Raw genomic sequence first — 12,763 nt, 5'->3', positions numbered from 1 at the left:
CCAAAATGAAAAAAAAACTATGTGCAATGGATGGTGTTTATGTCAAATAAAAATAACCCTCCGGGAAAACCGAGAAAACATGCTCTAATTTTTTCTGACAGGGCATCATTTGTCGTGAAATTCGATTCAAAATTCGTGATAGTGTCAAATCCAGACTGTCAACATATTTCTTTATTTTGAATTTTAATATTATTTTCACGTTTCCTGAGTTGGAAAAAAACATTGTTGCAATCACGAAAATCAGCTTTATCGATGTAATTAATAAAAAACGACTTTTTTTCTCATTTAATGACCCAAATTGGTAGCATGACATGTATCAGAAGATGATGCAGTGGAATGAATTTCGAATGCATTTTTCCCATGCTTGCACAGGTCAGTGGCACAACAAACAGCGTAGGTGTCAACACAGAGAACAGACGTCCATCTTCATCATTCAACTTGCGTAAAAATCCTTAACGTTTTCTGCGTTCGACTGAATTGACAGTCGAACTCAGATACCTCTACCCAGTCAAACCATTCCACAGTGATGCCATTCAGAACAAAAGTTGGCCAAAATATCTAAATCTGCCGAAATCACCAAACTAGGTTATTTTAGTACTCTGGATTCCATTTCGGCATATACGATATCATTCAAAATAGTTTTGGATTTATTACGGTGGTCCCAACACACAAATAAGAAATTTCCTATCAATATAGAAAAGGTTAGGTTTAGTGTTACAATGTGCTTGGACGGTATATTGCTTGTGGCACTAAAAACTGGATTCTAACCGCACTGCGCACTCACCATTCTTCCATTAAATTCTTCTCATAGACCGGTTAGTTCGACTGGTCTGTCTATGAAAGTACCATCTCTATCACTTGAAATACATATTTTTTGACAGCTCGCAGTTTTGAGATCACTCGCACTTTAAAAGTGCGGAGTCCAGTCCATTATTCAAAACCAATAAATTTCAGGCATTTTCCTGATCTTTGCAACTATTGTTTGTGCTTTCTATCCGTTTATAAATATATCGTTTAACGACTTCCATTTTTTCGAATGTGTTAGATATATTATATACGTCTTGTAATACATCTTTTCTTTTAAAGAAATTTTCATATAATCAAGTAAACAAATGATTATATTAAATAAAACCCATCAGGTGTTATCATTTCTTACCATTATTACTCAAAATCATCCTTAAAAATGAGAACTCACACCAATCATAAAAAACAGCTTTCTTTCAATAGTGAAAATTTATAAAAAGAGTTGGTAAAAATAAAAGTTTTTCACTCTTAGCAAAAAACAACCAACGCATACTCTTAGTTTGAAAATAAAACTTTTATTTTGACTAGTATTCTTCATTAGCTTAAAAGGAAAACTTTTATTTTGATTATTATTCTTAATTAATTTAAAAGTTTTACTTTCAACCTAATAGTTGGCGTTGGTTGTTTTTGCTACGAGCGGAACACTCTTAAATTTACCAATTTTTTTCTCTGTGTATGTTTTACGCTTTAGCGGTAAGCTTCTATTTGAACACTCTTTCAAATGTTGTTGCTTTCAATCTGTCAACGAACGAAGGGTAACTTTCAAATGCGCGTACATTATCTCCACAGCCTCGAAATATTATGCATCCTATCATAATGGCTCAAGATACGAGCAAATTGGATGACATATATCAGATAGCGAATAATTGCGCAAAATTGTTTTGAAGTCACTTTACTAACACAGTATAAAATACTTGGGTGAACAGATTACAGATTGACTCTGATTCACTGAGTTATCCGCTTCATCATACTGTATCATTGTTGAGTGACTCCACTTGCTGTCAAAGCGAAAATCTTTTTTTTTTTGAGCCCGTGATTTCCAGTGTAGTTTACATTCAATTCACAAAGTTTTCGTTCGTTCCAGAAGTTTTATTGGCCAGAATGGATACGTCGAGAATCCCAGAAGATGGTTTGGAAGAATACCTCGCAGAGGACAATGATGGGTTAATAAATTATGCGAACTATAATGTTGAATTTCTCGATGAAATTTGTCATCCGTTGGATTTTGATCGTGAATCATCAACATCCAGACCTGCTCAATCGCCAAAAAGGGTAAGTGAGAGCTTTGTGTTGTTGATCAAAGTTTACAAAACTGTTTATTTTGTAGGTGAAACGAAACCGCAATTTCCTCGCTGATATGCAGGATGTTTCCGCAAACATCAACGGTAAACAGTATAAGTTCCGTGCAGACATTTTTCTGAAGAAATTCAAAAACCAGAAAGCCTACGAGAAGTGTGGAGCTATCAACGTTGATGGAGATTCAGTGGGTGAAATTGTTTCGAAGATTTGGGACTGTTGCTCCAAGTTTACCCATCGTGCTGTTCGTTTCACTGAATCAACCGATTCACGATCTGAAGTTTCGTGGGAGGACAGAATGCCTTGTTTTGGAGAGTGTCACAGATTCTTGGTTTTCCAAGACAAATCGAGTAAAATTGGTTATCACGAGAAATATCAGTTATCGTGTATAAATACTCTGAAAGCATAACAACACTGGAACGATGGCATCAAGTCGAAAATCAGCTCATCCGCCCTCTTGAGAAAGACCGATCAGGAGCCGAATCTATTGCATCAATCAATCAACTTAAAGAGGAGCTCAAAAACACGCATGGAAGATACCTTTCTGGAGACGATGTAAATTGGGGATGCTGGGCGAGTTGGATTTCGAGCAAGCCTTTTGATCAACGCGACGATTTGAAAAATCAAGCACCACCAGAGCACCTTATAAATCTCTTTAGCAGTGTCCCCGTCCATAGTGATACACTTTTGAAAAAGGCAAGGCTTGATCTACAGGTAGCTGACACAGTAAACGGTGCATATCGTAACATTCTTCGAGAGCTGAAAAATGACCACCAACAACTTGCTAGCGTGGCTAAAATAATGGGGGAACGGATTTCGATGCTGGAGACAAAGCAGAAGGAGTATGACGAGATGCTGCGAGCTATGAAGAGCACTGTAGCAGTGAGAGAAACTAAATTCTCAGTTGAATTAGCTCGTAGTGTCACCGACTGCTTGGATGTGGATCACGAAGAGTTTTAGCTGCGGATACAGTTTTGAGCGGAATATGCAATGAGCTTCTAAATTGAGCCGAACTGACTAAGTTTGTTTTTATTTAATAACTGATGAAATACATTGAATTGAAGTGTATCAGAAATAAATGAATATAGAAATACACCATAGTTTTATTATTAATTTTGTGATCATTACTCATACCTTGAATCCAAATTGTTTCATATCCTGACCAAGACCCCAGCTTGGATCAAATTGTCCTCCAGGTTATCTTGTTGCTGTTATCTCGATTGTTTTCAATGTAAACACGTTTCAAATATTTTTTCAAAAATCCAAATAGGAATTCGATAGGATTATAAAACGGGGCATACGCAGGTAAGAATACCACCAAGATTCCCAATGATCGGAGATATTCGACTATCGATTTGTGGCAATGGATACGTGCTCCATCTAGGATCCAGACGGAGTATTTTCCAGGATTTCGCTGCACTAGTCCAGCGGTTGCAAATGCGCGAACACAGCAAAAAAACTTTTCCCTGGTGAACGTTCCTTCTGTCGAATATGTTTCCAGCACTCCATCATATCCTAAGAAACTTAGCAATGAACATTGCGGTCTACGAACGAATTCACCTCTGTATATCAGCTTCTCTCCAACAGGTGCATAACCTTTATTGCGGAGCATTCCGCGGTTGTCAAATGACACTTCGTCTAGAAATACTAGACAATGAATATCTCATGACACAATAGCCATGTCTGACACAAATCTGTAAATGTCCATCATTCGCAATTGAATTGCTCGCCGTTCTAGCACTTTCCAGGGCAGACCTTCAGCATGTAAGATCCTGCTTATAGACGAAGTGCTGATGGTTTGGTAAAATTTTCGCTCATATTCAGATTTAGCTTCATCCAAGTAAATGATTGGGCAACTTTTATACAGGTTCATACGTAGATAAACTATTGCCCTTTCCTTGCGGCTGAAAAACGAATGTTCCTCATATTTTCTAATCCAATTTGAAATCGTCGTCCGGTGTTTGGCATAGATTTTAGAAAGGATGTCTTTTCGAACTCCAAGGTAATAATAATCATACAGACAGTGATAAACAGTATTCGTTGAAGCATGCTGATGCCGAACTTGTCGCAGGATGTCTACCATACCTTCTCAAAGTTTACAATATTCACTCTAGTAGAAGATGCTTCTGATAATTAAAAATTGATTTTAGGTACTAAGCAGAGCAACAAATTCATAAATATAATCTCTTATTTATTCGTTAGTAGAATAAACAAATAATTTATGTAAACAAAACCTACCCGAATAGAAATATACAGTAACAAAACCATGATTTTCACTGTGACAGTACAGTAATTTTACAATAATTTACAGTAAGTTTTAGTGTTATGCTACAATACAAAAATAATAAACTTTAACGTTTTTACAGTAAATTTTAATGTAAAATAGACTTTTACAGTGAAAAAGGGGGGTGGTTATGTATCTTAACATTAAAAAAATCAATTTTTCTCCATACATTTTTTTCTCGAAAACAGTAAAATTTAATGTGAATGCACTGTATCAGTTTTTTGCTGAACAGTAAAGTTTATTGTTACATGGAATTTTATTCTAAATCTACTGTGAGAACTTGGCATCGAACAATGTCGAAACAATAATAACTATAATATTTATTGTTTTATGATTGTTTGTAGGGTAAATGCTATTGTAAAATTCTATCCGGGTAAAGAAATCAAAAACAAATATTGACGCTTCATTCTCTTCGCAGTCTCCCGCGATCTCTGGATGCGCGTTTCCACCGTCACTAGATGAGAATTAATAATAAGCGCGACAATATTAAAAAGTTTCAAAAATAATTATAGATGCGTTTCATCTTCTGTTAAGCGTTGGAAAACATTTCTAAACATAATTATAGTATGATTTTTTTAACATACTAAACAGTAAAACGCATAATGAATTTGTGGACGCAGTCGGATATTGTACCCTAGAATGTGTCGAAGCAACTAATTGCAGCGCCAGCTTGGTTAATGCAAAATTAATACGATAGGAACACACGTAATTGTAATAAATTCTTGCTTCTCTTGTTATTTCATCAAACCTTTGACGAAAAATAGTTACCTATCAAGCTTGGCGCAAAACGGCGCAATACACCACTATAATATTCTGAAAGATGATGAAATTTCCTATAATATGCAACTAATGGCGTGCTTATCCGATTTTTTCTTCCTTAGTAAAAGTTATGTTCAATATTCAAGGTTGTATGTTAAGACGGCATTCTTTATCATAAAATGCTAACATTTCCAAATTTTCAAGTATTATTTTATCCAAAGTTCATTTTCGTTGCATATTGAGGTAGCATGCATGAATTTTAAAGATATTGGGAATTAACTTGCGATGAATATGTTCTAAACTCAATTACCAGTTGGAAGTGTTAAATGAGCTCGAAAACTGAAAATACCTCATTTCCAAGCAGATCTCAAAATCCAAAAAATGTTCAGAGATCTTCAAACACCACAATTATCAGGTTATCAAAACAACTATTTTGGACCATAATAAAAATATTTTAGATGATAAAAATTGAATTTCAATTTTTTTAATTTTGACCTGCTTTGCATCACTGTGCATTCCGGAACCGGTTTGGACTTCTGAGTGGATTCAGTATTAATTCCAGCTCAAATGCATCAACCGATTGAGTCGAAATCGATTGTTTTCTTTGAGCAAGATTCCTTACTGAATTCATTCAGGGTTTCGAACCGGTTCCGGAATAGATTTGACGGATAGTTGGGATAAGTTGGTTTGGCAGCGCTAGTGTTTTATCGCATATTAAATCAAATGTTTACACACGTTTTATTAATATATTTGTTCGGTAATGGATGTCTGTTCTCTGTGGTGTCAACAATAATTGGGTCATTAAGCTATATATATATATATATATATATATATATATATATATATATATATATATATATATATATATATATATATATATATATATATATATATATATATATATATATATATATATATATATATATATATATATATATATATATATATATATATATATATATATATATATATATATATATATATATATATATATATATATATATATATAGTTTTCCGTTCAATTCGATAAATTTTAGGTAAAAGGATAAAATAACATTATTTAAAAAAAATTCGTTGTAGTACGCAAAAACGATTTTTTTGTTTTTAAAATAAATCTTATGTCAATATAGACAACCATACATAGGAAAACTTATCATCTTATTACATCTGGCCTATCAAGACAACACCCAAAATGAAAAAAAAACTATATATATATTGAATGGAGTTCATGCCAAATTTAAATAGCCTTGCGGGAAAATCGGGAAAACATGTATTCATTTTTTCTGACAGGGCATCATTTGTTGTGAAATTCGATATGTCAAATGCTTCCGGTAGTGTCAAATCAAGACTGTCAACATATTTCTTTATTTTAAATTTAAACGTGAATTTCCTGAGTTGGAAAAAAATATTGTTGTGATCACGAGAATTTATCGATGTATGTAATAAAAAAAGATTTTTTTTTCTCATTTAATGACCCAATTGATCGGTGTTAAGTCAGACCGGACTAAGTCGCAAAACATAAAAAATGAGATAACTATAGCATTGGATAAAGAATTTCGTCAGCTACCTTCGACTCTTGCCAGATTTGAAATATGTAACAATAAACAAGAACTATGGCAAAAATTAATTTCCAATCATAATGTAAAGGATGCTGCGATTCACACTTTAAACTCGTTTTTCTCGAAATCAATATTTTGTTACTAAGTCCGGTCTGACTTAACACCGATCAATTTTTAGTTTAGCTCCCGGCCTGCGTTGATGATAATCTCTTTCGAGTACATTCTCAACCAGAAACAACAAATTGAAGTGCTATCAAGTGGTGAGAGCGGTCAAATCTAAAAGGACCGGAGTTACTCTTTCTAAAATTGTGAAATGAGCCAAAATTTTTATAAAGCTTTCTTCGTGCGATTTACGGCTTTATTAGTTGTCTTTGGTAGAACTGGTGCTGCGGCTTACGCCTTTTGGCCAATTTACGATCGAAATTATTTTAAAATAGAAAACCGCAGCCCTGAGGTTGATAAACTTATCGTTTTTGTATCTCCGTGAATTTCTCTTTTTCGACTTCAATTTTCAACTGTCATTTTTCGTTTATTTCTTTTTTTCCATTTTCTTCCATCATCAACAGCAAAACGGCCTCGAACTTGAACGCATTCGGGATGTAAATAAAAACAGTTTGCAGTTTGGTGAAAAATCGATATTGAAACTTACCTGAAAATGGGTTCGGAAAGTGTTTACGAACTAATTGGCAGCCTAATGCACGCGATTGGCCGTGAATCTGCCCGCAAGCCATCGGATGTCATCACGAAAAAATGCAAATCGTTAGCATTTGGGATTTTGCTGGGGAAGCGTTCCGCCACCGCCCCAGCGAACGAACGGGATAACGAAAGCATCCGCTTGGCGCGGCAGATGATAATGGAGGAACCGATCGAAATGTTGCATTGCCATCTGTTTGAGATGCAACTGCGAGCTACGTACCAGTTCCAGAAGCGGCGCTGCGAGAGGTTCGATAAGTTATTGGATCAGCTGGATCTCGGTCGCCAGGGTGGATCGGAGGCAGTGTTCGAGGGGAAGGATAAGCAAATTTTGCAGTTTCTGCTGCTACTGCGGGATTCCGTTCCGGATGGGAGGGAGCTCGGTGAGAGGGTAAGATGGAAACTAGCTATTTGTTTGATTTGCGTTACCGTTTTTGTTTTGCTGTCAGGAATCCCTGACGGGGGACTGGATGCCGTCGACGCATTTGGGTCCGTATCCTATCTTCCAGCATGGAGACTTTCAGGCTGATGCTGCAAAGTTGAATGCTTATTACAAGGAGCGAACTACAAATCCATACTGTTTGAAAAAGTCGGATCAGGTTTTCTGGGAGGATGTTACTGATTTGCAGAAGATCACAAATGGTGCTAAGAAGGGAAAGCTTGTTCCGCAAATCGAGAGTACTTATATAAGTGATCCGATGGCTGAATTAGTTAGTTATCAAGGACCCTTCCGATACAATATGATGAAGGGAGTTGTGGATGAGGATGAACAACTGTTAACTAGTTTTGAGATTATACCGGGAGATATGGTTGAACCGGTGAGCGTCGTGGAAAGTCCCCGAGAACAAATCTTCAATTTCAATTGGGAAAATCTTGGTAATCGATACGTTCCTGTGGAACAATCATTTGCGTCGGAATGCAACGCAGCACTGCATCTGAATGCACTGGAAGTCGGTTCTTTGAAAAAGCAGTCAGAAATCAGAGTGGTGAGAAATGGAGACTTTTTGAGAGATGTTAAATCACTACTGACAGGAATCAGTTCAAGATGTTTCCAATATGATGATAGCAATCGGTTTCTAATGGTTGCTAATTTTACGGTGGGCACAGTTTCACCCATCACTATGAAACAACTCGTGGATCAGTTTGTACAATTGGGAACCTGTTTTAGACGGCTGCAAAAGATGACTAAGAAAAACCCTTACAATCATGCAATGCTTCTCGAGGGTTTCGTTTTTAAAGCATTTTGCGATAGCGTCGAAAAAATTCTTAGTTGCTTTCGAATAGTTGTAAACAGCTATGAAGGTTGCTCATTGCTACAGTTGCAGCGACAAATAGAACCTTCGAGGAAACAGCTTTTGGCATTGGCCAAGTTTTGCGGTATTCATCCCGATCGTGAGTTTTGAGGTGGTTGATTATAATTGCACTACTCATCAGTTATTCATTTTCAGACGAAAGTGTTAAAGATTTCCCCATTGGTTCGGTATTTCTGGACTATTTGTACAAGGAGATAATTCACATCACCAGCACCGATGTTTCCTGCTTCCTGCTGCATATTTTGAAACACTGCTGCTACGCTTATTTCCTGCTCTTTCAGCAGTGGCTTTTCGGCGGTCAACTCCGAGATCCCAGCGGGGAGCTTTTTATCTACTTCGTAAATCACTATCGCCCAAAGACGAAGCACTTTTTCGACAAGGCTTTCCTCATCCAACGGCAAGCGGTTCCGGGTTTCCTCAAGGGGTACGAGGAAGATGTGCTGCTTTGTGGGAAGTATACGATGCTATTGAAAGCCTTTCGACCGACGGTGAGTAGGTTCAAATGATTTGAGGGATCTCTATTTTTCTAGTGTTCTTTCCTCTCGCCAGCACCCGATTTTTTCGCTGAAAATCCCGAAACTAGAAGTATGTCTCTCGTATAGCTCTGTGGATCAGTTGAAGACTCGCTGGCTACAGCACGCAGCGAAGGCGCGGGAAATCTGTGGTCCACCGGTTTCGGTGCAGCAGCTGTACGAGCAGAAGGAACGCAAACGGGAAGAGTTTCTGCGTCTGGTAGAGGAAAAGTTTCGTCGTAGTATGACGCAGTGGCGTCTCGATCAGGATGTGGAAGCGGAGGAATTAAGGCAAAAGAAGAAGCGCCAACGTGAGGAACTGCTGGATCAGTTGAATGAAATACGGGAGAGCAAACTGGCAGCTCGGAAGCAGGAGATTGCACAGGAAGCTCGCTTCCAGGAGGAGCGGTTGGAGCTCGAAAACCGTCAGTTGTTGGCGGAAAATCTAGAACGGAAAAAAGTTGTTGAAGGATACAAAGAGTTGAATCGAATGATGGAAGAGAAAAGGAATCGTGCGGAAGCTGAAGTGAATCGGTTGCAGGTGGAGCTTGCTGGTAGTGGCGTAGAAACCGTCGACATTATGGGGGATAGCGAGAATGAGTTCGAATCGTGCGTTGGTGGGAGTACGACGGAGGACGAAAGTGCATCGTACTACGAGGATGCTCAGAGGAGTCCTTTGAGTGATCGAAGGGATGATTTGTCTAATGAGGAAGAAGATGAAACCACGATCGTGGAGAATGCAGAGATCGGGGAAAGTGATCTGGTGAACTGTAACGATGTAGTTAGTGAGTTTGAGAGAAACAAACAGAAGGTTTTAGGATCTAACCTGGGAAACTATTTGACGGAAGATCATGAGAACGCCAATATAGAGGCAATCAAGGAAACAGCTTCTGCCGGAATTCGCCAATTGACGGAAGCCCAACGAAACCGAATCAAAATTCTTTCGCAGGAATTTAACTGTGTTGTGGACGAGGCCCCGGTTGAGCAAACAGACCTTAATAGCAACCAAACGGAGGATCGACATCGCAATCGTCAAAAGATTTTGATTAGTGATTTTACCAATAGGCAACAGATCGCCGAGATGGAAGCTACTCGAGAGCTGACCGATCTGGAGAGGAACCGCATGAAAATAATGAGCCAGGAATACAACGTAATTGTTAACGATCATAGTCGCGGTTCACAGCGAGACCGGAAACCGGATATGTATTTGAATTTGGACTCGGATCGAGCTAGAAACCGTAGACGAATCCTAGAATGCGAGTATGATATTTTGACCGGAGCGCAGAATTTTGTCGACACGCCGATGTCTGTCGATAGCGACACGGTCAGTGAAGATCTTCAGTTGCCGTTGATTGTGGTGAATGGAGTGTGTCAAGACATCAACGCTAACACGCTTGGATCGGAATGTGGCTCGCTAAAGCTGAACACAGCTATTGCACAGGAGCAGTTCAACGAAAGTCGGTTCGGTGTTCCGGATACGGCACTTTTAGCACAGGAGACCCCAGAAAGTGCCCTGAATACGGCTGGTCTCCATGCAAAACAAGGATTCGAGTTTCCTGAAGTGCGAAAAAGTTGTTCCATTCTAAAGCTTGATACTGACAACAGCTACGACGAGGATGAGATCTACAAAGACTTTGTGGAAGCTTTGAAGAGGCGAGATTTGAATCTTTGTGAGTTGGCTAGTATGAACAATGAAGTTGGTAGCCTCTCCGAGCTTCGTCAACTAGATAGCGAACTACGAAGTGTCGATGTGTTAACTGTAACCCGCTTCCTCCAGAGTTCCCTGGTGATTCCCCTTAAAGCTCATATGCAGATAGTGAACAGTGAAATTATGAAAATGTGTTTGAACGACCTGGATATCTTGGGGCACTTTGAAAGCCTTCGTAACTACTTTCTACTGATGGACGGAGAGTTTTCCTGCTACATCTGCGACAACCTCTTCATATTGCTGGAACAAGTTTGTAGCCCAGATGAGCTGCTAAATTATCAAACTTTGCATACAATTTTAGATTCGGCGTTATGTTCCAGTGCGGCAGGTGCCGACAGAAACGCTGATCGTTTATCGTTCAACGTGGAACAGATTCCCGAACGTTTCGACCTGTTTCATCCGAACGCGATCAGTATGCTAAATCTTAGCTACCGCGTTGAATGGCCTCTAAATCTCATACTGAATCCGGAAACCATCGAACAATACGCTAATATCTTCAAGTATTTGGTAAAAGTACGCCGCGTTAGTTTCGTACTCGGTAAATCATTTCAACTGCTTAAGGAAACCCACCGACAGTTCGGCAAACGAATCCTGAGCTCACCCCAGTACAGTCGTGTTCAGCTGATCTCGCACAAACTGTCCCATCTGGTCAATGCCCTTAAGAATTACATCACAAGCAGTGCGCTGCAGGCATCCTGGGAAACATTCCGCAAGGATCTGGAGTCAGCCGAATCAATGGAGGATCTGTACCGTAAGCACACCAACTACATAAAAAGAATTCTTTTTCTGTGTCTGCTGAGCAAAAAGAGTCTTGAATTTTACAACAACATGGAGGAGATCTTCCGGGTTGTTCTCCGTTTCTATAAACACCTAAAGTCTAAGGTATGGCGCCCGCAAGACAAAAGCAACCCAAACTCAGCTTACATTCACCCAAAGTATGCGCAGATCCTCACCGACGAGAGTGATTTCGAGAAGCTGATCAAGTATACGATCTATCTGGGGAACAAAATGTACGATCGCGGTTATCAGAAGGAGATTCACGAGTTTATCAATGTTATCAATATCAACGGCTATTATGATGCAACTGGTGAAGTTACCCATCAGTGAATCACGATGCAAACTTATACAAGTTCCTTATCGGTGTAACTGTTGTCGAGCTTCCTGATATGTGTGCCGAATAAATTGTATCCTCCAGTGGAAGCATAATAAAATTGTTATCTCGCACTCTAGCTTTGCAAAATGACCAAATTGTTTTGCAGCTCTGACACGATAAGATAGATGGATAGATCTATAGGTTAGAGCTGCTAAGCGTCTATCTCACTCTTGCCCACGCTGTTTTCTTTTGATCCAGTGATGTTATTAAAGAAGGATACTTCTCTCAGCCTAGATTAGCTAAACAATTCACCCACCAAGCTATTCACGACCTTAAGTTAACTACGATGTAATCATATCAAAACTGTTCCCGATCGTGAGTGTTCATTGTTATTATAGACCCATGTGTATATATAAATAAAATATTAACCGATAATGGCGTATTTTCTTTACAAATAAAAAGATTCTTGTGGGTGAATGGACAACAGCGAGTCTAGTTATGCACAGTTTGTTTACTGGGATAGCGGATCTAGAAGGAAAGTTTCTTCTAGTCACAAGGAGACGTGACTGTGAGAATAGGAATCCGGATATTGATTTAAGCTCTTATTCGAAAATTTTCACGGTCCCACCTATGTTTAAGCTCGATAAGGCAAAATAGGTCTGTCCGATAAGGTATTTCTCCGACTGAGAGTTCCCCGGCAGCGGAATTCCTCTCGGTACCGACGACCGTTTCGTGAGCCATT

At 38.7% G+C, this 12,763-nt stretch overlaps 1 protein-coding gene and 2 pseudogenes across 1 annotated transcript; 2 read left to right on the top strand and 1 right to left on the bottom strand.

Annotated features, from left to right (window-relative positions):
• Positions 1–1,905: 1,905 nt before the first annotated feature.
• Positions 1,906–3,060, top strand: LOC131694607 (uncharacterized; annotated as a pseudogene).
• A 168-nt stretch (positions 3,061–3,228) lies between these two features.
• LOC131694606 (uncharacterized) lies at positions 3,229–4,183 on the bottom strand (annotated as a pseudogene).
• Positions 4,184–7,262: 3,079 nt separating this feature from the next.
• LOC131694604 (gamma-tubulin complex component 6-like) lies at positions 7,263–12,456 on the top strand. The gene is made up of 4 exons (XM_058983083.1): positions 7,263–7,786; positions 7,845–8,787; positions 8,844–9,196; positions 9,258–12,456. Exons 1-4 carry the CDS (start codon positions 7,358–7,360, stop codon positions 12,033–12,035), a joined length of 4,503 nt encoding a protein of 1,500 aa, XP_058839066.1. The 5' UTR covers positions 7,263–7,357; the 3' UTR covers positions 12,036–12,456.
• Positions 12,457–12,763: the final 307 nt, after the last annotated feature.

Source organism: Topomyia yanbarensis, unplaced genomic scaffold (genome assembly GCF_030247195.1).
Source record: "Topomyia yanbarensis strain Yona2022 unplaced genomic scaffold, ASM3024719v1 HiC_scaffold_108, whole genome shotgun sequence".
Classification (NCBI taxonomy): domain Eukaryota; kingdom Metazoa; phylum Arthropoda; class Insecta; order Diptera; family Culicidae; genus Topomyia; species Topomyia yanbarensis.
This window is presented reverse-complemented; position numbering and strand designations above follow the sequence as displayed.